The 26,633-nt window shown below is 42.3% G+C and overlaps 1 protein-coding gene across 3 annotated transcripts in view; it reads right to left on the bottom strand.

The window, feature by feature from the left end:
- Positions 1-4,247: 4,247 nt before the first annotated feature.
- CREB5 (cAMP responsive element binding protein 5) overlaps positions 4,248-26,633 on the bottom strand; it is a 254,291-nt gene continuing 231,905 nt past the window's right edge. For all 3 annotated transcript variants that reach the window (XM_061464839.1, XM_061464838.1, XM_061464840.1), the window contains 4 exons: positions 14,672-14,995; positions 9,240-9,467; positions 8,421-8,529; positions 4,248-7,239 (listed from right to left, as the gene is read on the bottom strand). In XM_061464839.1, coding sequence (XP_061320823.1) covers positions 7,076-7,239; positions 8,421-8,529; positions 9,240-9,467; positions 14,672-14,995 — 825 coding nt within the window. In that variant the 3' untranslated portion in view covers positions 4,248-7,075. The remainder of the gene's footprint in view (positions 7,240-8,420; positions 8,530-9,239; positions 9,468-14,671; positions 14,996-26,633) is intronic.

Genomic DNA, 26,633 nt, shown 5'->3' with positions numbered 1-26,633 from the left:
CCATTTCCAGGCAGCTTTTGGCAAGAGGCGAGGTTGGCGGAATAACAAGCATAGAGTGTATTTTGATATAAGCACACTCCAGCTGCAAGGAAAAGTAAAATAGCAGCTTGTCTCATCCTTATGCGGAGGCCTCACATCAGGCTCCACCAAGTAAGCCTTTTTGTTTGAGGCTTTACAGCCTCCCTGCCTGGAAAAGGTTCAGAGAAATTGTTCTTGCAAAGTCACCTTGGCTGCTGGAGGGCAGCGGTAAGGTCTGCACAGCCCCTCACTCCCAGGGACAGGCAGGAGGATGCCCAGCACTGCGGTCCTCCTCTGATTTCAGGGCAGATGAGGGGATAGCGCTTAGAACAGAAATCAGGGAAGAACAGACTGATTTAATTGCAGGAGTTATCCATACTGCAATATGTCGAGGGTTACAGACACAACCAAACTACTGAACTATTTGTATTTGAGTGCTTTATTATATTGGAATTGCGGTGATATTATTAACATTTGTACAAATGCACAAAATTCCTGTCTCTTGTAGCTAGAAAGAGATGTAAAAATCTGACCTAGTTGAACAGTCTCAATGAACTCATTGTCCATTTGTAACAATAATGGGTTCACAATGCGACAAAAAGCTTAACATAAAATTAAACATATTAAATGCTGCAGCAAGTATTTACACTTATGTACCAAAAAAAAAACCAACAAACCAAAGAAAACAAAATTATCTCCCTCCGGTAAGGAAGGTGGTTGCTTTACAGAATAAAACAGACAAACGAACACAAAACCTTTGCATACAATACAAACAACCTCAAGCCCAAAACTTACTGTGACAGCACCTTTTTTTTAATATAATATATATATATTTATATATAGACTTCGATAGTTTAGGCTTACTCCAAGCAGTGCTAAAAGTTCCTTAAAAACAGGACAACAATGGCAATAGTCCGAAGAAGCAACGTTCACCGATGAGTGTTTGAATGGAGCTGTGACAGAGAGGGGTACAGAGCTCAAGGCTATGGGATGAGAAACACTTGGGTCCCAATGATAAAGTCCTTGGCAAAGCTCTCAGTGGCAATTATTATTATTCAGAAGAGCAAATGCACCTTTTGTGCAAAATAATTTGTCTTGTAGAAGCATGGTAAAGGTTGTCTCTGACAGGCATCTCTTTGCAATCTCAGCTCCAAGGGTGGGGAAAAAATGTCTCTGAAATTTCCTAAATTCCACCAAGGAAAACATTTCCCTTGAAATGCCCTATCAGCCCCCCCACCTCTCTTGCTTCCTGACGCTGCTGCAGTCTCTGCAAAGCCAGAAGGAGTTTTCAGTGTTCATTTAGAAGGCTGTTGCACAGATTTCTAGTCAAGCAAGAGGTTTGGGTCCAAGAATGTCACGGCATCAGATGGCATGGTCATACCATGGGCTTTGGGAACAGTTCCACCAGGTGAAACATCACTAACATTTAATATGCATAAATGTGGAACCGCAGATCCTGAATCCCAGGTATTACACATTGGTCTAAATATAGTGAGTTGTAATTATTGATTCAAGTCCAAGGAGAGCCGGGGAAAGGATCAGATTTCCACTTAGAGAATCAATCTTGTCTGTGAGTGTGTGTGACACTGACATTTTTGGCCTCATGCAGTTTAGGATTTGCTATAAAGTAATTTTAAAAGCTATGGAAAACCAATAATGGTAAGCAATTTTGCTGTTAAGTGTAAAACCACTGATAAAAGAGAGATAACTGTAAGCTCTAGGGAAAGAAAAAAAGGAGGTTATGGATGTAAACAGTCTCTTTTGTCTTTGCAGTAAGATTATTATTTCAGATGTTGAAAAACTGAACAAATTTGTGTTTGTGTGTTCAAATCATTTGAGATTTTATTGCTTCTGTTTGTCCTTAAAAGTTTTTAGCCTCTTTTCTTATTCTCTTTTTTTTTTTTTTAAAGGTGCTGTCCCTAGTCAAGTTATAAGGCAACATATTTTATTGATTCAGAACTCTTAATACATAGTATGGCCACTGTTATCACTGCAGCTTCGCAGCTACTGTGAGCTGGACAACAGTCAAAGTGCATGACAATGCACAACAGAGCCAGTCTCCTGACCTTACAATATACAGGACACTTTGGTTCTCGGGATGAGAGATTATAAATGTAGCTTAGATGCTGCCTCACACACTTTGCATAATAAAACATTTATATGCTGTCATGAAGAGGGTGTAAAGTCTAAGTCACACTGCAGACTGGCTGTTCTCAGCTTCTCCATTCGGGCAGGTGTGAGAGACAAGTTGTAGATATGCCACCAGTGAAAGCATATAAATGTACCTGGTGCAAACGTTTTACAAGAGCATTTATAAATGATTCAACAAGGGAGAGCAAGAATGAGAGTGAGAGCTAAAGTGCAATTTTAAAATAATATAAATAATTGAAACGTAGAAATAAGATACTAATTAGTTGTAACTGGTTTTGTTTTATAGGCACAGTTTAGTTTTTATGTCTACAGATCAATCTTTTTCTCTTCTTCCCCCTCCAGTAATTTTCTCTGATGTATAATGGAGTTTCAATGGTGTAAATCTAAGGAACACTGCTTAGTAAGAGGACAGAAGAGGCAATGATAAGGCAGTATAGTGCAACTCACTATGTGATATTAGAAAAGAAACAAGGCTGGGGTTAGATCTTCCATGGTGTTGTATAAAATCAGCCTTAATAAAAAAAAAAGGAGGAAAAAAAAATAGACAAGCTTTCCAGTTATATGTTGATCCATGCTTTCTATAATGAGAGAGCATGTTTTCCAATATAAAGGAAACAACTGAAGGTTTATAATTTGTTTTGTTGTTACCAAAAAAAAGAAGGGGGGGGAAAAAAAAAGGCAAAAAGAAAAAGCAGATGCTGCTTTAAGGAAAACATTTAATTCTAGGAATTTCTGTACAACTGACCTCAGCAGGCTTTTCCATCTTAGATGGATGACTTCTGCTTGAGACCCTGAAAAACTAAGATGCACACACACCTAGAGTAGTTTATTGCAAAACTAATATTGTAACTTAAAAAAAACAGATTCTGTACAAGAATACTGTTCAAATGGAATGTGTTAAAATAACATTTATTAATAAATACTTTATAAAATTCTATGTGAATACTAAATTAATAGATTCCTGTTTTAAAATTGCTTTGGTCCTCATGAATTTTCATAAATTCACTCTATATGCTTTTTTTCTTAAAAAAGGTATTAGCTGCTAAAAAGCACATTTTGCCTAAACTAAAAGGCTAGTTTTCAACACTAGATATTGTTGCTTAAAAAAATATGAATCCTCCAAAGTTGGGCATTTAACAACAGTTATAGCTGGCTTGTTAGTTAACAGGACAGAGTCAGTTAACACACTAAATCCACACGCACTGAGGCACTGAACCATTGACTTTCCACTATTCAGAAGATGGGCAGCAGACATTTAGCTTCGTAGCAGGAATTAACTCCCAACAGCGTGAAATTCTCCATAAATCATCATCATCATCATCATCGTGGTCCTTATAAAACACACCATGATAGCACACAAACTACTTGTCTCCCACAGGCAGCATTAGGAATATGGCTTGCATATATTCAGGGGAGGAGGGGGCAGGGATGAAGGAACCGCAACACATCGTTCGGAGTACTGCAGTTGTCCGTGGCTGAGATTTCCAACGTGCTTCCAATGTTGTGCAGTGAGAGATACTGTCCACAGAAATACTTCCTCCTGAGCAAGGTGCCAGATGGGGCTTGCTGCCCTGCTAGTGCCCAGGAGAGCAGGCGAGGGAAGCGGTCCGAGACATTCGCTGGTAGTGGGATGGGGCATGGAGCCTGGCAAACCCGGAGACAGGCTGGATTGGTGGGGCAGGACAGCAGAGCAATCTCCAGTAGTAGCTCATGGAAAAGCAGGATTTCTCCTTGATGGAAAGAGACTGGGAAGTGCATTTAGAGTGACATGCTTAGGAAGAGGCCACTGCCACCAACTGTGCAGCAGAGGGACAATGCCGGAGACAGAGGGGCAGGGGCTTCTCCCACAGCCCTTGCTCAGGCAGCCTCCAGTGCCCAGCTGGACCGGCAGCTTGAGGAAAGGCTGCAGGATCATTCCCCTGGAAAACAAGAGCATTTTAATGTGGAAGCAAATCTGAGGAATAATATAAGGTGCCTGGTACAGTTGGTCCTTTTATTGATGATATAGCCGATATAAATATGCTGCGTGTTGTCTTGGCCTGTGAACCTGCGACAGAGTTACAAGAAGCAATAGCAAATAGCTTTTCATCCTTTACTTATTTCCACATCACTAGCAAGGATTATACCTAAAGGCCAATAGTATAGAGAGGAGACATTTCATTGTAATTACACATTTAGGCCAACATGTGTAGTTGGCTTGCCTAGTTAGCATTAAAAAAAGAAATAATTGAGCTATATATAATACACATCAGTCAAACTCTCAAGTAGCTGAATTTAACAAAACTTAGGCAAGGTTTTTGTAGTTTTTCTTTGTTTTTCTTTTTTTTTTTTTTCTTCTTTTTAATGTAGAGGCTTTCAGTTTAACAGCTAAATATTTTAATTGAGGAGACTGAATAAAATCAAGCTAAACCGTAATTCTAGTGCAGTGTAGCTCAACTGGGTATTCTAATATTACCAACAACTTTGATTTTTATTTTTTAATGTATTTAAGTGCTACCCATATAAAGGAAAAGTTTTTAAATTAACCCTGCGATGACATTTTCTTTTTCATGGTGAATGATGAAATTCAGACACAGGGGAAATGGCTTATTTGGTTTTTTTTTACATAGCGGATACTCAGCTGGAATATTTTGCTCGACTGCATATTTGAAAAAAGTTCCCTTGGGAGCCATGATGAAGCAAAACCATTTAGCTATTACAACTGGAGGTTAACAAAAAATTATAGATTCAGTATTTAAAACACTTTAAAAGTATTTGTTTGTCTAAAATATAATAGAAAATCCTTTACATTTGTATTTTTTTGTAACTTTTTGGTTCTTAGACTATATAATCAAGTCAAGATTTACACTGTACATTAAAAATCTTTTTTTTGAATGTACTTGCATAAATGGAACGTGAGCTGTTAAAGAAAAGTATACTGATAAAAAGTTAGTTAGCGAGATAAGAACTAATTCAGAAATGAATGATCCTCAGAATTTTGCTTTCCCTTCCAGGATGGCCCTGCTCTTTACAGTGCCTCAAGCTTCAGGTTTTTCACTCTCCCTCCTGCATGGAGATGAGCCACCCTTCTCAAACCCAAGACTCCTCTAAAACCCAAAGACACAGTCTTAGAGGAGGAGAACTTTGCTTTGGAACAAAGCATGTTCATGGTTAGAGGATTTGCCAGGAATAACGTGAATTAGGTTTTGCTATTAAAGTTGTAGCTCAAAATGTCTGAACATTTATCACCAGCTCGGAGCCTGCTCCCTGAGTAAGCAGCAGGAGGTTTTGCCGTTGACAGATTTGAGAGCAAAATCAGGTCCCAGTATAAAGCAAGGCAGCATAATTAACTGGCATCATCTCCGTCTGATTTTCCCATCAATCACTGGTACCACTCGGGGATGCAAATCAGTCACGCTGAGGGGCAGGCCCAGAGTCCAAACAAAAACCTTAATTGTGGCATAAGGCTCTTTTCCAGACCCTCTTTGCAGGACAGAATTTTATCCAGAGTGCAGTGGGATTTGCCATACCTGTAGTGCTTCTTAGCAGCTGCAAGCCTTCTAAAAATTATTTAGTGTCCTAATGAGACAATTCCTTACCCGCGGTAAAGGGGTGTTAAGTGCCATTAAAGTCAGTGAAGCTACACTGCTGTCTGCCAGGTCGGGATCAGTCCATGGATGCTTAAACAAATACCTGCAGAGAGCAGGACTTTCCCTGGGAATTAAAACTGGCATTTTTCCGGCTGGTCAGAACCATTACACTGATTTATTTCTCATTTATAGCCTGTGAAACCTGAGGCTGTTAGCTTTTGTTGCTAGAACAACGCAATCGGGTTAGGGGACAGAACTTTTCTGAATTATTATATACTACATGGATTTTTCTATGTTAATGACTGGCAGTGCAAAAGAATTCCTGTGATTCTCAGGTGTTGTTCGCTATGCCTGTACCTCGCTGCAGAAGCTCACAGAGCTGCTAGCATCAACACAGCTGGCTCTCAATCCTGCTTCACCTGGGGCTGCACTGCTTTTGCCTTTCACTGTTTATTAAAAACACTAAATCAGGAGCATTTCTTTTTTTAAAAAGCCAAATGCTCAGCACAGCCCAGCTGCAGGTGAAGAGCTAGTGAAAGCAGCAGCCGCACCGACAGTTTTTAGCTGGGCTTGAAGTTTTTGCTTGTTCATCACCATTCTTTAAGAAAAAGAGAGGGAAGTGAGAAAGCCTTGGAATGAAAAAAAGCAGGGTAGAAAAAGAGAAAAACCTGGGGATGAAAAGATTTTCGGAAGGGAAAAGGAAGGTGTGGGAATAACTGGAGGAGAAAAAGGCCAGGGTAGGGGAGGAGAAGGGGGAGGTCTAGTCAAAAGAACATGTTATTTGGGCTCGATTTTGTCCTGATAGCCACATCCTATATAACTGCTTTGAAAGAGGCTCTGAATGCAAGATGGGGTCTGCTGATAGCACAACGCTAACTCTTTCTTTACTATGCTGTCAGCAGATCCCTTCTCTCTGTATTTATAGCCTAATTACTCCTAGTTACCTACATATGACTCTGTTTAATACTTTTCATGCCTCACTCTGGCTAACAAGCTGCAGTTTAACACAACCTGGTATCTCTGAGGCTTCAGGCTAGATTGATGAGAAGGAAACATGACTATGTACAGAAACAGTTAGGTTTATAAACAAGTAACTGGTACCAAAAAAAAACGGAGAAAGCACCAAAGCATTTCTCAAGCTGATAACGTATTAATTGCATAACTCCCTTTCATGTAACTAAGTATAAAAGACATTTTAATAACTATAAAAATGAAAGCCAGAGTCTTTCAAGAACTGAGGAATCTTCCAGGCTTGAGTTACAGTTGCAAATGTCCTTAGCACAGAGGACGCTTTGATACGCTACCACACTCCCCTAGCAGTTTCTGACCAACCACCTTTAAAGAATGGGGTTGATGTCTGTTCTGTGGCTGGCAAGCTGGGTGAGAGTGGAGCTTCCCACGACGTCGCTGACAGAGGAGGAGGTTGTGATGGTGTTGTGTTGGATGACTTGCTGCTGGGAGCAAGCTGGGACCGGGCTCGCAGGAGGACTGCTCTCGGGACCTGGGAAGGGGGTGAGGGCACAGAAACAACGCACATTCATATTTCCATCCGAGTAACAAGCCCAGGCTTGGTGACACTCCTGGAAAAGGGATGTACTACTACAGCAGCGCTACTAACAACCTCAGGCATGCACAAGTCCCAGGATTTCAAAATACACAGTTATCCAACACTCTCCATCTTCTGATCTTTTGCAGCTTTTGTTTTGATGATTTTTTTAAGACAGCTTCTCTGATATCAACCTGACTTCAGGAGTTGGGACCCTGAAGTAAGTCCAAGACCTTAATGACTACGAAACCAATGTTGGGATAAAAAATCTGATATCCTAAGGTCTATAAAATCAGTTGGGATGCTTAAATACTTTATTCGCTCCAGCAGGAACCAAAATGAGAGTGCAGTGCAGTGCACTGCAGCACAGAAAATCTAATTCAAGCAACAGTTGACAGGCATGTAATGTAATTATATGTAATTATATACTTTTTGTCTGTTAAAAAGCCAGATGCATAGTGATGCAGAGGAGACAGAAATGGGCTCTATTTTAAGGGAACACTGCAATCTAACAGATATTAACCCTGAGTCTCTTTTGAACTGTTCTAGAGCCAAACAAAGAGTTTGTCCCTAAATTGCCACACTCATAAAATGCATAAATTAGGCAGAATCAATTCAACGTCTCCATTAAATGATAACTTTGTGGAAAAAAGAAAGATTAAGAGTTAAGAAAGAGTTAACAAACCTTGAAAACCTGTGCCACGCCTGGTCTGTGCCACTGTCAGAGCACAGGACCATTTTCACTGGAGGGAACTGTAATATTTTCCTTTATAACTTTCCTTTTGAGAGTTATTTTAAGGTTCTGGCAGTCCTGTGCCCAGGAGGACTCTTGCAGGTTTGGAGCTGTGAGTTCAAGCAGGATCCTCCACAGGGGAGCGAGCGTCCATCCATGTGCATCTCCTTGCCGAAGGGAGGGGTGGGGAAGGCTAGCTCTGCTGTGTGGGATGGAAACCAGGGCTTTTTTGGTTTGGTGCGGGGCTGGATAAGTAAGGGCAGGGGATTGGATGGCTTGGATGATGTTTGAGAAGACAGGTTCAAGAGATAATATGATCAACAAGGGGTTCTGGAGGGAAGAATTGGAAACTTTGCTTTCCTGTGAGGAGTGTGGAGACAGTGCAAACATACCAGCTACTTACTTAGATATCCTTGCGATTCTTTCTGCATAGCTGTTATTGGACAGTCTTTATGTGTTAACAATAACTGTTTCAGCTGTGCTACCTCATTTTTCAGCATCGAAACCTCGTTCTAGAAAAGAAAGAGAGGGTTTGGTTTGCCACAAAGCTTAAACCAGACTCTTCTGCAAAGTTTTAACCCAAGAACACAGAAACTGAGCCACAGCTTCAGCATAACTGAGCAAAACTGGCACATGGTGCTCGTGTGCTGGGTTTATGATAACATTGTCCATGACATTATTTTATAACTTGTTCTGAAGGCAACTTGGCTTACTGGAACCACGCAGGAACAACTATGAATGGGGCAGAACTACTGTGCCTGCCATAAGAAGGGCAGCACTGTAAGAAAGGCTTTTATCATCATACTCAGGTTATTTTCATCTATTCATATAATTTTTCTTACTGTTAGACTGATATATTTACTCTCCTATCTTGCTTGCTTTGACTGTTTAGCTACATGCCCTTCTCTAAAATAGTCTTTTACAGCCGAGTTAATGCCACTTCCAAAAAAATCCCCCTGAAAAGCAGTGACAAGAAAAGAAAATAAATACAACTACATCTAGTGAAGGCTTCTAAATTCCAAGACAGCTTTTTCCTGGCTTACCCCACTAAAATGTAATTATTTCTTTAATTGAAGCACACACATCTTGATTAATGGACTTTGATTATGCCCCTGCTCCTGCTAGGAGCCGGCTGTATGGGGGCAGCCCCAAAGGCACCACCAGCCCCTCCATGCACAAAGAGCCCTTCTGTGTCCTTGGGGGTGCAGACAGTGTCTCGCACCTGAAGCTGCATGTTTGTCTGGGTGAGCTCTTCTGCTTTCTTTTCCAGTGACATCACCCAGACCTTCCTCTTCTGTCTGCAGCGCGTGGCGGCAGCTCGGTTCCTTTCCAGAAATTTCCGCCTCCTCTCATCCGGGTCCTCGTCTACCACCCTCCTCCTGCGGCCTCCGGTCGGCTGCGGTGGCTGTATCGTCTGTGTGGGCTGCATCTGCTGCGCTGCTGGCGAAACCTGGCGAGAAGAAGAGGTTTGGCACAGGGTGGTGAGGGGGAGAAGTTACCGAGGGGGATGCTGAAATGGGAAGGGAAGTCTCACATGCCCGTCCCGCTGCCCGGCGAGGTCTGCAACAGGCACGAGTTGAAAGGCTGCACCAGTTGCCACTGAAATTAGCTGCTGGCAAATCAATGCCATAGTCAAAGGGGGCATTTTCTGGAAATGATCCTCTGAATATTAGTAGGGAAAATATTTTTTCCCTTACAGTTAGTTATTGAAAATGTTCACATAGGTACTTTCTCTGCCACCACCTATTTCAAACCTGAAATGTTAAGTTTCTCTCAGCAACTGTTTTAATCAAAGCAGGGGACTGTAATATCCTTATTTCTGTCTCTCTTTTTTCCCCAGTTGCCTCCACAGCTTTAGGACATTTCTAGTTCCCAGACTTCCCCATCTCTGTCTCATGCTTTACCACTTCTGGAGATGGGAGCTGCAACACTCTTTCCACCAGAGTGGAGCTGGAAAGCCCCAGGCTGGGATCATGCAAGGCCAGCAGACGTCAGTGCCCCTCATCTGGGACAAAAGAAAGGATTTAGGTATCTGAACTTGAACCCTTGTTTGGCTATCCCTGCACTGCATGGAGAAGGGTTATTCCCCTTACCAGGCATTTTCATTTGACCCTCGTGGATGCTATGCTCCCTTTTATTCACGAAGCCTAGCTTTGACAGTAGAAGCACACTACATCTATTCCTGCTGCTATGAAACTATGAAAAAATATGTCTTGGTGCTTTTTCAAGTGCAGGAAAGTATCAATCCTGCTCCACAGAGTAACTGGTGCATTACAGAAAAGTGTGTGGTGGAGACAGTCCCACATAGTCTGTACTCCACTCCTGGGTGGATGAAACACATACCCATGTCCCTGTCAGGAAGAAGTATCAGACTTAACATTCAGCTGCCTTGGAATAACCAGCTTTTGGACTGCTCTTCTGCCTTCCCAAGGTGCCCAGGCCATGGGGTCTGGACTGCACTTGGGGCTTGGGAGCCCAACCCATGGGTCCCATTGCTCACACCCAATGGGAGCCGCTGCTGCAGCTCACATTGCTGCTGCCACTCCAGCACAGTCTGGAATAGTCTGGAAACCTGAATTGTTGACTCAAAATTAACCCTCTTGTCCTGGCAAAGGCCCAAACCTCCAAGGTGCTTCCTTTGACTCCAGGGAGTGGATGTACTCAGTGCTTTGTCAGACTGAGCCCTGAATTTCAATTGCGGCAATTAACATGTGTTTGCCTAACACTTCTGTCTGTCTCAATTAAAATGATACTATCGTCTTGCGTCTTGCAAGGTCGCTTTTCTGTCTAGAATCTCGCCACAAACTGTGAAGAAGACTTTGCTTTCTCCCCCAGCTGACTTGTGCCAATTAAAGTGGCAATTTTATGTGTAATTACTCGGTGCATCTGATAACTCTTTCTGCATGAAGCCAAATGTATTCCCAGCTTTATGTTGCATATGTTGCACAGTCAGGGAATCTCTCTCACAGAAGCAGAAAAATGTTTTAAAAAAATAACCATCTAAAAATAAATAAGCCACCCTGCACTTTCTGACTAATTTTTAAAGTTTCATCCTGTATTAACTCCATATGTTTGCTGGTAAAATCTCCAGCCCCCTGTCCACACCAGGGGCTGGCATCTCAGGACTGTGGCAGCTGTAGTGACTGCAGCCACCAGCACCATGCAGGACCACTGGCCGTATCTCCCATCACCACCAGCATCCTGGGGCTGCCACCTGGAGATCACTGCCAAGGGATGCCAGCTGGAGCTGAGCACAATGCCTCTTTAGCAATATGCTTAAGCACAGAGGCCACAGAGATCCCTTTAATGTCAACAGGTCATCAAAGGCCCCTCACTTTCTCTCTCACACACACACCCCTCTCCAGACTTCAGAGATCTGTTACTTATGTTTCTGGACACCAAAAGCTTTTCTTATCCCATTTCTCTCCTTTTTAATTCAGCTTTAAAAATTCTTGTTTCTTAACTCTCTCAGTGGGGACTGCTACACAGGCAGAAAAAGGTAACTATACGATTCTTTGGGGTTTTTTCCTTATACAGTCATTTTCTCCTGAATAACTAGTGAGTCATTTTGGTTTTAGAATGTACCAGTTAGTCTTTCGGCAGTCAGAGCGCATTTTCAGAACAACAAAACCTCCTCTCTATCTCTGGCAGATATTAATTATAAAGGTTGCCATTACATCACTAATAATGTTACGTGGGATAATTAACTGACTCTTATTAGATCGCTCTTAACCCTGAAATCTGTTAGGCTAGATCTTAGTATCTGTCCTAGCATCTTTCTCTAGCAGGATTTCACTTCACTGCCCTGCCCAGGGACAAAAGAGAGAAAATGAACATGTACTGAAATTGAAGTTAATGTTTTTCTTAGAAAATGCTAATCACATCCATAAAGAAGACAAGCATAGGACAGCTAAGAGAATGAAACAACATCCGAACTCTGCTTAAGCTATCGCTCTGGCGAGTTTGATATGAAGAAACCTTCATGGGACCAACTGAGGAATCATTTCTGTAGTAGCTGAGGCAACATAGCTACAACTTGATAAAATACTTCACTTTCTCAGAAAGTGGTTTCTATTTTTATGCTTGATCCAATTTCTCTCTGTTCATTGCTACTTACCATAAAACTAATACCCATTAACTCATTCTATGAAAGCATAATTCATTGGGCTCCTGTGTATCAAAATGATAGCTGAAAAGCATGAAATGAATTCCAACATTACAGAAGGGTGTGGTGTAGAATAATGACAGTCTCAGCATGGGAGCACATGGCTTACAGTAGCGTGGACCATGCTGTCATTTGGCTGGTGGTTTGGAATGAAAGAACCTGGCTCAGAAGAATAAGGAGGTTAATAATTAGTAAATCACACCATAAAATTAAAGTCTGCTGGAGCAATCTGACCCCCAAAGAGGCCATTGCCATGGGGACTATGGATGAGCTTAGAAAGTAATAACCATGTGATTATTACTCAAAAAACTCTTCTTTTCTCCCCACTAACATATCTGTTCAGAGATTGCTATTGCCTTCACTCCATGGGAGCAGACACACGCATCAAGAGCTCTGCTGCCTGGGGAAGCTGCTGATCCTAGGATTCCTGCTCCATCACCCTCCATTCCCAGGTGAAGGAACAGAGGAATGACACACCTATGAAAAGGTGAAGAACTCCCTGATCCCCAGTGGGGCCTGTTGCCTCCAGGGACATGATGTAGGTGGCAAAGATCATCTGACTGCACAGGCCCAGCTTCAGAGACTGTTTGGTGCTGGGACACAAGGGTAAATCTGACATAGCAGTGTGGCTGCCAGTCAGCCCACCTATTCTGGTGCCTGTATGTCATCTTGAATAACTGTGAGCCTTTTGGGCTGCCTAGCTAACAGGGAATACAAAGCACAGAAGTGTAGGCTGTCCTAACAGGAAGGAGTATAAAAAAGACATGGACCTGCCCAAGCAGGTCCAGAGGAGGGCCCACTCACTCACTGACCTTATCCCTAAAACTGGGAGACTTTTAGTTCTCTGGTAACTGTTTTATCCTTACCTGGTAATGTGGATGTTTTACAGCAATGCTCCTTACCATGGTATCTGACCCCCTCACCTGCATTACCATGTTTATCCTCCCTCACCTCAGTGAGGTGTCAGTACTATTACCCTTGTTTTAAAAGCCTCAGAGAGGTTAAGTGACTTCCTTCATCTCATCCATGAAGTTCTTAGTCTGCTAAGCACAACTTTATCCTTACTCTGTCATGGATCTCAAAGATGATCATCAGGTTACTTTTGGTTTCTCTGTTATGAGATACTTTTTATTGGAGTTTTTAAACAACTCCTAGGAAGATAACTCATTAACAGATGAGAATTTAATTCACAAAGTAAAAACTGAACTAAACTTAGGAAAGTGCTGGACATCTTCTCACAGGGGAGTCTGCTGCTTTCTTATTTAGACTGTTTCTCTAAAGCTGACAATTCATTTTACATTAGCAAATGCTTCAGGGAAATCCCATGTGCTTGCAGCCTCTGCAATAATAAGGCTAGATGTTAGTAAATAGTTAATGTTGTGGGACACTGGGATGTCAGCCAAATCCTCTCATTTTCTTTAATGTTTTCTAAGAGCTTGGCTGAAAGGTATTTTCAAGCAACACAATACTTCACAGATTGAACTTCTTGTGGCTGGCACTCCTTTGTGTCCTCATTCTATGCACTGCCCACTTGTCTTCCTTAAATTTGCTCCCTAGACCTGGCATGTTACAGACACTGCCCCCAGGGCTTTACTTTTCTTATGGGATCCTGATGCAGAAGCCTATCATCTTGAGACATTAATAGAATTCCTCTTAAAAGTGACTCTGCTGAAGTCTGTGCTTACTAGTTCATTAGTTCAAGAAACATTCAGTTCAGATATTGAATTGTCCAAACTGCTGAAGCCAATATACTTGTCCAAAAATTGAGATCTTCATCTCATTCAATGGAGACCTTCACTGAGTTACCATCTGAATCCAATTCAGAATTGCCTTCCTGGTTTAAATCTCTCTCTTTGGACTGGTTTCACCATCTTTTTCCCCTATCATAACATCTTCCAACTATTGCCTGCACTCTCAGCCAATCTTGTCTTTCTCTCACACTTTGCAGATGAGGGCATCTCTCCCCTTCACAGTGTCTGGATCATTTCTTCTTTTCCTCAAAGCCAGTGTATCTTACCTTAGAACTTCCCCTACTATCTCCAGTCATGAACACATACACCCACTCATACCAGTGCCATTTCAGATATGGTGCTATGTGTTTCTGCATACAGCTCTTCAAATCTTAGCCTGAGAAGTTCAGGTTCAAGCACATTAAGCAACATACATAATATGCTAATCTCCACAATAAATCTCATCCATAAAAGGATATGTGTCAATTCGCAGAGCTCACAGCACTGCAAAACCTTGGAGCTCCTTATAAAGTAAGATGTTACAAATGTCTAGCAAATTAAGCAGCAAAACAAGTTGTTGCTTCACTTCATTTTCCGAATAAAGTTTGGGTTTCTCCATCACTAGTAGCAGATATTTATGAGTAGCCTGAGGGGGTTGTATCTAACAAGACATGTGTGCATGTAGAAACAACACAGGGATCAGGCTTTAACTTCACATAACAGCAAAACTCAGCTATGCAGCATGGCAGGAAAGTCTACCTGTGCTTGTCCACTGGAGTGCAGTGGGGGGTGCGGCGAGGTCTGGTGATGTGCCGGGTGTGCGTGAAGGTGCGAGTGAGAGTGGTGGTGAGGATGATTCTGCTGGTGATGAGGCTGAGGATGAGGATGGTGCGTCGGGTGCTGGTGCTGATGCGGGTATGAGTGATGAGGTGGCAGTGTCTGGTGCTGATGAGGATGTGAGTGCATATGATGGTGCGGCGTCTGGTCCTGCCGTGAGCTCATCATTTCCATCATGTGGCCCATGGTGTTCATATTCCCATTTGACATGGCGGCAGGATGATGAGTCAGCGCTGCCTTCAGTCTCTGGAACAGAACAAGGCAGAAAATTCAACATTCATACACGATGATCTGAGCAACCAGGACAGGATTTCTGCTGCTGTAGAAGCAGTGCTTGTCCTGTGTTTTGAGATTTATTTAGTTTTTTCCTTGCTGTTCCCTTGATAAAAGGCATCTTATTTCAGTTTGAGAAAGAACATATTCTGGGGCTTTAATCTAGTTTTCCACTGTAAATATGTGAAGATATAAACATCTCAACTGAAATGTAACAGTTACACATTTCCTACTGCGCTGCTGGGGAAAAATAACTGGCTCTTATCCTTTTCTCTTTGGTCAGCTCATTAGTGTTAGCTTCATCAAGCTTGTATTCTTGTAACTTTTGAAAAGGAAAGTGATTAAAATATAAGTGAGACAAAGTTCTCGTCTTGTTTTTACTACAGATATTATTTAAGAGAGTCATTGATAAATATACTGCATTGATGTGTTTTTCAAATTCAGGCTCAAATGTATTCTAGCACCCAAACTGTTCTTTCATCAGAAAGACAGGAAAATAATGAGGGTGGCCTCAACCTGATCCTCTTTCTCTGATGGAAAAGTCAAACACCTTCTGTGTTGTTATTCCATGATAATCCCTCCTTCTGTTTTGTACACCTCACGTTTGTACTGTCACTGGTTTGGGCCCCGGAGACCTGACAAAGACAAAACTCTCCTTAATATCAATGGGATTTGTTCACTTTTCCCTGAACACCACCAGAGGGCAATGGGAAGGGCTGCCACATTTTGGACTGCAGGATAGGGCCCCTGTGTACTAAAGCTGTAGCTGGAATACAGAGGGGAAAAAGAAAAGGTTTCCTTTCAGTGCAGTTACAGGGTCATCCCAAAGCTGCGAGCTCTCCTGGTACAGAGACACCTCACTGATGTCCCCTGTATCTGTCAGTCACAGATGACAGTCAGAAGATCTTACAAGCCAACATGGCTAAAATCTGCCAGTGGAGAAACAATGACCAGATTGAATTACATTTTGGTTTTGTCTTTAAAGTAAAGAGAATGAATGCCAGCACACTCAGAACATATAGATGGGAATGTCAATCTGCTTTATATTGAAATATATCATCTGTTATTGCCTGTGCAACTCCACTGCAAGGCAAGTGGGAAAGGTAAAGGCTCCTATGTTCAAAGCTGGTGCTGTATTGTGTTTGTGTACCTGGCAGTGAGGAAGAAACAAATTCTTACAAAGAAATAAAAAAGAAAAATACTAGAAAAAGCCCCCAACAAACAAACAAACAAAAAAACCCCAAACAAAACAAAAGAAGAAGGTTGTGGGAGGCAAAGAGAAATAACAGGGTCAATTTAAAGTGGCATACTCAGACTTTTGTATCCCACATGTTTTTGCAGACTTTATGAAGATCATTCCACTGAGACACTGTAATAGATCCATTAATCCAAATCTGGTGGTTTATTTCACTAACAATCGATTGGCTGAACAAGACTTAAGAAAAAAAAAAGATAAAGATACATTTGTAAAACATCAGTGCCTCGGTTTGTGTGAAGAATAGCTAGATTGATGACTTTTAAGAAGTTTCCTTAAGAAAGCCTATCAAACCATGACCATCAAAACCTGATGATCTTCTCAAAGCAAAATCGAGGCAACTATGGCAGTGGAGTTAAATATGTCTTTCCCTACCTCTGAAGTCAGAACGGAGCTCAATCTAATATCAGTAGCAGTAACTCATCTTGGGTGTAACATGGAAGACTTTAGCAGTTGTTGCCCTTAATGTTTCCAAATTGAAGTGCTACCCTGGTAGCAAGCAGCAACTCACAATGCTCAGAATAACTGGTGTTACGCAGGAGTGTATTAGGAAAAATACTGAAAACAACATATGAGTAAGTCAAGTAATTCTGCGTATCGTTCTTCAAAACTAAGACCTTTTTTATGGGGTTGAGCCACCACACAGATCTAAGCCAAAGCACCAACAAAAGCTGGTTTAACTTTGTTTTCTGAATCAAAATGCAAGATAACCAAGCTCTCATTAGCCATCATCTACCCATGCTGTATTTGTCAGAGACCTCTGAAGCTGAACTACAGCAATGTCTTATTCTAAACTGTAGACTTTCAAAGCAAAAAAAAAAAAGAGGGAAAAACTTAATCTGTGAATAAACATTTTTTTTTCAGCTGTAAAAACTGTGGCTTATTAGTGTGGCACAACTTCAAGGAGAATAAATTATTTTGTTTTCTTTCCATAGCCCCTTCTACCACATCCATTTATTTGAGATAGCAAATCAAGAGAGACAGTGAGAGGTCTGACATGCAGCTGGTTTCAGTCAATAGGGGTCATTTCCATTTGGACTGTGTATTCTACAAGCTCCTTGTTCGCTGTTCCCAATGGGAGGGTGGGCCAGCTGCCCTGGATCCTAGTCCTGGTAAGAAACCAGCTCTCTAACTCATCCCGTCCCAGCACAGTAACAGCCATCACCCGGCCCTCGCCTCCTTTTAACGTTGTTCTTAGAACAGCTTTGTAGCAACAAGAGCCGTGCCTGCACACACACACCTGGAGCAGCATTTACCTTCCATTAACCAGTTGCTCCTGCCCAGCAGAAACACTGGGGGAATGATAAACATTTTCTTTCTGTTTGGTCTTCAACGAGATCAATTGTTTGGGATGTTTTAGTTAGAGCAAAGGGAGGAACAAGCACCAGAACTTGGTGAACTCTTTGCATTGAGTATGTGTAGAGCTGGAAGGGCAGGCTGCATTTTTGTTATTGTTCTTTTTATGTGGTCTAATTGCAAACAGCTGCTTTAGTTTAGTGTCAAATAAAATGCCACGGCATCAAAATTGAGCTTACTGGGCTCACTACATTAGCAAATCCCTTCTAGAATGACGTGATAACTTGGGACCTGATCCTGCAGCCATTCGGTTTTTCAGGAAATGTGTGACTGGCTTCACCAGGTACCCGGCAGTTCACAGACAGGAGCTGAAACAGAGCGCTCAATACTCAGGTCTGCTCTCACCAAACCCCAGATCCTTGCCAACCTCACTGCTGTGTTTCTTAGGGCACAGTTCCTCTTCTCTCCCTTTTTTACTGCAATTTTCAAAACATTCCCCACCAACCTCAAGCCAAGAGGAAATGCAGGTGCTTGTCTTACCTGGCTCTTGGTCCTTATTGATTACTATTTCATCAAAGTGACCAACATCAGTTACAGCTGACTTGATCATGGCATTTCCATTAATGGTTGTCAGTGACACAGACATGAGAGATTTTTCACAGAGAACGGCCTGCTTTGCCTTTCATCAAGTGAATAAAGAAAATTCCCTTTTGATCTTACTACAGTAAGCCAGGAACACATAAATTCTCACCTTTGAAGCTTAGGAGGAAATAGAAACAGTGGATATTAGTGCTCAACGGGTAGGAGTGTTGTGCTCCCTGCAGCCCCCCTAACGGACACACATACTCTGAGTTAACACCTCAAAGAAGTTATCATTGTACCTGGAACATCGGGGTTTTTGGAAACAGTTTTCACAGTGCCTCCTCCATCTAAAGCCTGACATGGTGCAGTGAATTGCTTGATGTTTCCTTTATCATCATAGATTGCAATTCAGTCTCTGAACATCTTTGGGAAAACCCTAAGTCTGCCAAAAATGGGCTACAAGCATTTGAGATCATGATGTAAAATTGTATCATCAGCTTCCCTAACACCTATGCAGCTCAGGATCTTGCTGCTTCCTGAGTTTTCTCTATCATGATATGTATTTCAAGGTTGCCATGGCTTTTGCTCCACCTTTCTTTCTCCCATATTGCTAGTGAAAACAAGACAGCGTATTTTTCAGTTCGTCAGAAGAAAAAAAAACATAAACTGCAAACTGGGAGGTTGCTGATGCTTTTCCCACAATGAAAAACCCAAATAATTTTGGGGTTTTCATATGTATGTAAATATTTATAATATCTATAGTGTGTTAAATTTATAGTGCAACAGGCTGTAAATACTGTATTATATTATATACCATAATCTGTATATGACAATAAACTACAACCTTTTCCCACTTATTCTTCAGTAAAGAAATGACAAAAATCTCTCCCAATTTTACAGATGTTATTACCTGTGCTTCCATCAAACAATAAGCTATTATTTAATCCATTTGAATTTTAGGTTGGGACAGACATGGATTGCTGGTTTTTAATAGGACTGAATTGTTCTGAATAAGTACACATTGCTGCACTCAGAAAAAACTCTATTCCCTTTCTGGTCTGCATGTCCAAATCCTAGTAAATTAGAGAAGAGACAAGACCAGTGTAGTATCAGCTTCATGTCTGGCATATTCTTATCAGGAGATTTTATCAGAACCCTGTAGGCAGATGAAATATGATCTCAAAGATATTTTCTTGCACTGTGATTCTAGTCCCTATTATATAGGGGTATAATAAGTTCTCCCACAGGGGAAAGAAGACACTAGAGAGGAGTGAGAAGTCAGAGAAAAGCCCCAGACATCAAGCATCCGCACACACATGCAATTAGATAGTAACATCAGGGTAAAAATCCTGACTAGCCAAACTTCAGGGCAATCATAGCATTCACTAATGGCACTAAAATTGTTTTCTCATTTGCAATGGTCAGGTTTTCTTTTTTGCTTATACTCCTCTAAGCATTATACCCAATAGCAGCCTTCCAGTACCTAAAAGGGGCCAACAAGAAAGATGGAGAGGGAGTTTTACAAGGATGTGTAGTGACAGGACAACGAGTAATGCCTTTAAACTAAAAGAGGGTAGATTTGGATTGGATACAAGGAAGACATTCTCTATTGAGAGTGATGAGATACTGGAACAGGTTACCTGGAGAAGCTATAGATACCCCATCCCTCAAAATGTTCAAAGCCAGGTTGGATGGGGCTTCGAGCAGCCTGGTCTGGTTGAAGATGTCCCTGCCCATGGCAGGGGCCTGGAAGTAGATGGTCTTAAGGTCCTTTCCAACCTAAACCATTCTATGATCCTATGATATGATTTTGTGAATAGAAGGAGTTAGGCCAGTGGCAGCTATATCTGCAAACAGAACTTCACCCAGTGTATTTCAGAGTATCACACTGATTTTTATTCTTTCCTCCAACTATGACTGCAGTGAGAGAGCTTAAGCATGAATGTCACTCAGGTCTTTTATAGTTGGCTACTTACAAGCATTTCACAGTGTAAATAACAGAAACCACTCTTTGCAAACGTTCCACTCACATTTATAAAAGCAAACTGGAGGTGATTCATCTCCATGCAATAACTGCAGATACTTATGAGCACATTTCAGAGACTGGTGATTAGGAAGTCTCTGATGCCACATTAAATACTGACTCGTACATTTCTGGTGCAGTAAAATATAGTGCTGCATATTGACCGAATGACATGTTAAGGGGTGTGCAAAGGACGTGAAATCCAGAGCCAGAGTGACACATTACACTAATGTAAAGAGAAAAGGGGGATGCATTTAATTCACAACTGGCTAGTAAACAGTGCCAAACTGCTAATCTTCTAATTATTCTCAGGCTGTTTGGCAAATCTGAATTATACTTTTCCCTTCCTTTGTGCTTTCTTCCCTACTTAGTTGGATTTTGTAACAACATGAACAATGGATCGTTATCCAGCCTTCAGTGCAGCTTAGCCTCTAATAAAAACAACAAATTTGCTCCCTTGTCCTTCCAAACACAAACTGAATTAAACTCCAGAAAAAAGCAGCAAGAATCAACTGCAAACAATACAGCAGCAATAAAGCTAATAGACATCATGCTGCTCAAGGATGGGTCAGATGCAAGGGCTGCTTCAGTGTCCCTGAACCCAGGGCACGAAGGAGCTCCAAGCAGCCAGGCTGGCTGGTGACCTCAGTCCCAGCAACACCTCTCCTGATGACTGCATTTTGAGTAATCCAATGCAGGTTGCAGCCAGGGTGGCCCAAGGGTACTCTGCCAGAATTGCCATCTTCTGGTGATGGCATTTCATTGAGAACAGCCATGGTTTCAGGGACAGCAGAAAAGACAAGTGAGTTTACATCCCATCTCCACCTAGCAATTCCCTTCTCTTCATCTCAAAGCACCTTGTAAAGGAGATGAGCACCATTATCCTTGTGCAATGCACAACCTTTTTAAGGATTAGAAATAGAAAAATACTAAATTCCCACTTTTTTAATGAACAAGTAAATTATAATCAAGACAGAAAATACAGTCAAAATATGGTTTGTGCTTTTTACTATATACTATTTCTTGCATGAATCATTTCTCAGTGCAGTGTTAAACAACTGGATTTGATTTGCCCAGGAGTCAGGAAATGTAAAGTTCAAAAAAATCAAACCCCTAATTCCCACCAAGTCTAAGTCAATCCCTGCATGCGTATTCGAGACAAGGGATATTTAATTATGTAATCACACAACAGACAGCAAAGTGATTTATTACTGGCAAATGGTGTCATATAATTTCAACATACAATACCAATGGCAGGATCCAAAAAATACAACCAACTTCTGCCTGATTTCCCCTCTGCGTGATGGGAGTCCAAAAGGAAAGCTGCTACTTAGCTGCTACCTACCCCTGGAGAGGCAGGTTTCTGACAGCAAAATGCCTGAAACTTTGGGGATTAATTGCCTGCTATCAGTAGGCAGGCACATACCTAATCACCATCTTAATTCTCCAAATAGACAGTCTTTTGCTTAGTTACTCTGCCAGATTCATCTACTGGATATTGCCGTGCATGTTAGGTTGTCACCCATGGAAAATGCAGAAAAAGGAGGTGGCAATAAAATCACTTGGTGTTAACAGCACCCTGCAAGGCAGTGGGAAAACTTGGGCTTGAGGGACCTGAGTCAGTACTGCCTGTCTTCCACATCTACTCTCTTAATGACCATATTACATCTCATTCCCAAGCAGAGAGACCATGGACTCTTTCTTCACATTGGACATAAAACACTTTGGCAAAGCCTCTGGCAAAGGGGCTGGAACTCAGGTCTTCCTCACTCCTGCAAGCAAACACGGTAACTAGGTTCCTAAAATCATGTTCCCATCTTCTAATACAATGCAAGTGGGAGTGCTTGTACAGTGCTTGCTATACATACGTCTTTGTCTGAGCACACAATGAATGTATTAAATGAGAAAAGAGGGAACCTATTTCAGACGAAGTCTGGGCATTTCCTATACAAGCCAGACATGGAGCAAATCCTCAAATCAGAGCTCTCCAACACTGGAAGAAACACTGTGGGTTTGGGTATTTTAATCTGTACTCAGAGATCAGATGGGATTAGCACTGCAAAAGTCTCTCTCTGCAGAATACTGCTCTGAAGCCTCTTAAAAGAGTGACTTCAGTTTCTTGCCGAGAATGCAAGTTCTTGCTTTCTTTTTCCCTCTCACAAGCATAATATACACACTAAGGACATGAGAAAGGCAGGTTCAAAGTCCTTTTCTGTCAGAAGATTTCTGAACTTTCATCGCCCACTCTCACTAAGGCTGATTATGATTAAGTCATTCATATTCAAAGAAAAATGCCATCCAAGTATATAAAACTTGGGCAGCTTTTTTTTTTTCCCTTCACTGGTGTGATTTTTGAATACTCTTTTTTCCTGGATTAAGCCCAGCACATTTAAAGGGCTACCAGCAAGCCAGAAATGGAATACATGTGCACTTAAAAGTGCTTTGATTTTATCCCAGATGTGCAGTGCTCAAGGGCGTGCACACACACACATGTGTGCACGCATGCACACACACTCATACACACACTGGCTGTCTAGAGGAGAGGATGTGATTTGTATATTTTGTTTCAAGATTATACCAACCTGACTCTGAAACGTAAAACCAAAGCCCTGACCATTTACAGCCATTAGGGATCCCAGGGCTCTCTGTGAAAGAGTATTCATGTTCATTAGCCTATTGGCCTGACTGGAGAATTCAATGCAGGTAATTAGATGTAGTCTCATTACCACGTAGTTTCAGGTGAAGTTATTTTCCTCCTTCGTTTCTAAAGCTGAGTGATTCCTGAAACATTCCATATATATATTCCATATAGATTCCAAATATTCCATAATATGGATTATTATATTTTTTTCTGAAGAAATGACTAGAACTTAAAGTGCAGTACGGGGACATATAAAATAAGAATGTTCTTAGGGGTTATTTCACATTTTTTAAAAGCTGAATTCCAGCATTGGAATTGAATGAAAAGAAAATAATATTTTAATTCAACAAACAGCTTTCAATTATCTGCCTATGAAAACCTAGTGACTAGTGATTTTTTAAATACAAGCACTCATGTATGGCATGTAGTGCATAGATACAAACCATAAAGAGAGGGAACAGAGGTTCGTTTAGCGTAAATTTTCACTGTTATAAAATATATTCTATGCCAAGAGTTATCTGCACGAGTATAATGAATATTCATTAAACCAGTGTTGATACGCACTGCCCTTTTACACCCTCATGCTAGGTGTCTTACGCTCTCCCACCTTCCCCCATATTCTGCCCCTGAATTCATCCCTCAGGCTGCTGCCCTCCACTGTGCCCCCTTTGTTTTTCACCTGCAAAGCCATCCCCCTGCATCAGTACACAGCTCAAGTTGCTACCCTGTTTTTCACCACCTCACATGTATCAGCTGCTTTTAAACAGCAGTATCTTGGGTCAGACGCATTGAATTTCAAAGCCACTTGAGGCTCCAGGAACAGCAACATCTCAACCTTCTACCATATACCCAGCAAGCTACTCTATCAGTGCCACAAGATTTTTTAATACTCTTCAGGATAGCTACAGCGTGGAACAAAAGATAAAAGAATCAAACCCCAGCTATTCTTTTTTATTGGCATTTGTGATTTACACTAATAGGTTTTACTTTGTGTTTGACGGGGCTAGGAATGCATCCCCAAACACCTCCCATGGCTCGGCTGACAAGCAATAACTTACTAAAATGCAATGTATCAGCTGCTCACTCTCTTGCACATAGTAGGCTTATTTTTTGGCAAAACTGCTTTTCAAAGCAACATGTCAGAGCAAGCCAAAAAAACAAGGGAAGGATGCTGCCTGCTTGGTAAGCCATTGACTCATCCTGCTGTTTCTGGACAGCTGGATTTGGCTTTCCTATGCCATGTACCACAGGATACAGAACACGATTTGCACAGGTCAGGGGCCTGGCTTAGACCCGCAGTTGCAGTGGCTGTCACACAATCAGGATTTCCTTTCCAGCTTGGAGTGACAGGTAAAGAGTATCCTGCCTCACTTGATTGTGGACTCTTCCCTGTCCCTCCTGCCCAAGGGAAAGAGGGCAGGAAAAAAACCACTTAAGGGCAAATTCCAGCATAAATGCCCTGACTGGGGAACAGGAGGGTAGAGGGTTCCCACAGCAGCCTGAGGGAGGCAGAATGAGTCATGTGTTGGGTGAGCGTTCCCCACAAGGACAGGGTGATGCTGGACCCAAACACCTTCCCATGTACGAGAACCAGTTGCCAGGATCGCAGGAACAAGCAATTCCTGCACACCCGTTACTCAGCCATGCTCACCATCCTTTACAGCAGGGACTTGTCTTCTGAGGAGCACGTCAGGGATCCAGCTGCTCCTGCTATTGCCCTGCCTTCCTTTTTAGTATTTCTTGTGTACTTCTGTTGAGTGCGGGAGAAAGGCATAAATACCATCTTGTTTTGATGCTTAACACATCTTCCTGTCTCCTCTCCCAGCCTTGCTGACAGCATTATCCATCTTCCTGACACCACCGTTGTCTGATTCATTTGACATATGCACCAGGAAAAAAAAAAGCCATGTTCTGAACAAGAACCTAATGCTGTGATCTCATTCCCATCTCAGACTGCTCAGTGACTCCAAAGCACCTCCCAGTTCTTGCCGTTTTAGAAAAAGAAGGACTGCGAAGCTTTACCAGATTGCTCACTAGGAAGATTGTAAGAGGAGATGTGGTGAGGGAAACCAGACCAGCAAAAGCACACAAGTAATTACACAAATATGTTGGAAATCAAGGTAATGCCATAGAAACTTCAGCTATTTACCTTCCTAGAGTGAGAAGCAACAAAATCTTTGTTGTCGCTTGCTACTCAGGGCTGTTGAGGGACTTCACATAGATATTTATTATTTCCAAAAGGGAATAGCACTTCGAGAGGTGATGGCAGGGACATCCTGACTGTATTATGGAAATCACTGAGCCCTTCTGACTCATCAGTTTCCTCCCTTTTGAAACAAAAAAGCCTCATGCACTATCCACCTCTGTGACATTCAGGGCTAAGGGTTATGATGAAGTTCCCCCTTTTAACTGGCACACCAGCAAGTCAGTAAAGCTTCCTGATGCCTTGTCACATAAAATCATAGAACCATAGAATAGTTTGGATTGGAAGAGCTCTTTAAAGGTCATCTAGTCCAACCCCTCTGCAATGAGCAGGGACATCCTCAACTAGACCAGGTTGTTCAGAGCCATGTCCACTGTGACCTTGAATGCCAGGGATGAGGCATCTACAACCTCTCTGGGCAACCTGTTCCAGTGTTTTATCACCCTCATTGTAAAAAATTTCTTCCTCACATCCAGCCTGAATCTCCCCTCTTAGTTTAAAACTCTTACCCCTCATCCTATCACAACAGGCCCTTCTAAAAGGTTTGTCGCCATCTTTCTTACAGCCCCACTTTAGGTACTACAGTAAGCTGCAATAACGTCTCCCTGGAGTCTTCTCCCTGCTGAACAACCCCAACTCTCTCAGCCTTTCCTCATAGGAGAGGTGTTCCACCCCTCTGATCGTTTTTGTGGCCCCCTCTGAACTCACTCCAGCAGGTCCACGTCCCTCTTGTGTTGGTGGCCTCAGAGCTGGATGCAGTACTACAGGAGGGATCTCACGAGAGCGGAGGGGCAGGATCACCTCCTTCAACCTGCTGGTCATGCTTCTTTGGATGCAGCCCATGATACAGTTGGCTTCTGGGCTGCAAGTACACAATATCAGCTCATGCCAGTTCTTCATCCACCAGTAGCCCCAAGTCTTTCTCCTCAGCAGTACTCTCAGTCCCTTCATGCCCCAGCCTGTACTGATGTTGGGGGTTACCCTGATCCAGGAGCAGGACCTTTTACTTGCCCTTGTTGAACCTCTTGAGGTTCACAAGGGCCCACTTCTCGAGCTTGTCCAGGTCCCTCTGGATGCCATCCTGTCCCTTATGTGTGTCAAACATACCACTCAGCCTGGTGTTGTCTGCCAACTTGCTGAGGGTGCCTTCGATCCCACTGATAAAGATCTTTACTGTCACTGATGGATATTAAGCAGCATCCACCTCCTGTTTGGTTGCACTCCTTGTTACCCTGAATGTGTGGCTTCTGTCGCAGCCACAGGAGTTCACAATTTAAGGGCAATCAAGAGATTGCTATGCACTGGCAGCTGAGGCATGGGCAGTCACACCCCAAAGATGTGCCCGATGCTCCTGAAACCTCTGAGCCTCTTTCCAAGTGAGCCACAGGAACATGAGCATCTCCCACTGCTGCCCACAGCCTTAATAACCCATTAGTGGCCTGGCCAAATGAGTTACTCTCTCAGAGCTACTTCTCTTTGGAGATCTGCCAAAGGAGAGAAGAAAAGGGGCAAGGAGGGTAGAAGCAAACCAAATCAGGGAGCTTGGGTGGATGGGGGAAAGGGAAAGGGAAGAGTTAGAGAGGGAAGGTTGAGGCAGCTAATTTTTTCACT

This window comes from Pezoporus flaviventris, unplaced genomic scaffold (assembly GCF_033815535.1).
Source record: "Pezoporus flaviventris isolate CSIRO_AGI_PZ_B2104156 unplaced genomic scaffold, CSIRO_AGI_Pfla_v1 ptg000037l, whole genome shotgun sequence".
Taxonomy (NCBI): Eukaryota; Metazoa; Chordata; class Aves; order Psittaciformes; family Psittacidae; genus Pezoporus; species Pezoporus flaviventris.
The sequence above is the reverse complement of the archived record's forward strand: the minus strand, read 5'-3'. Positions and strand labels throughout refer to the sequence as shown.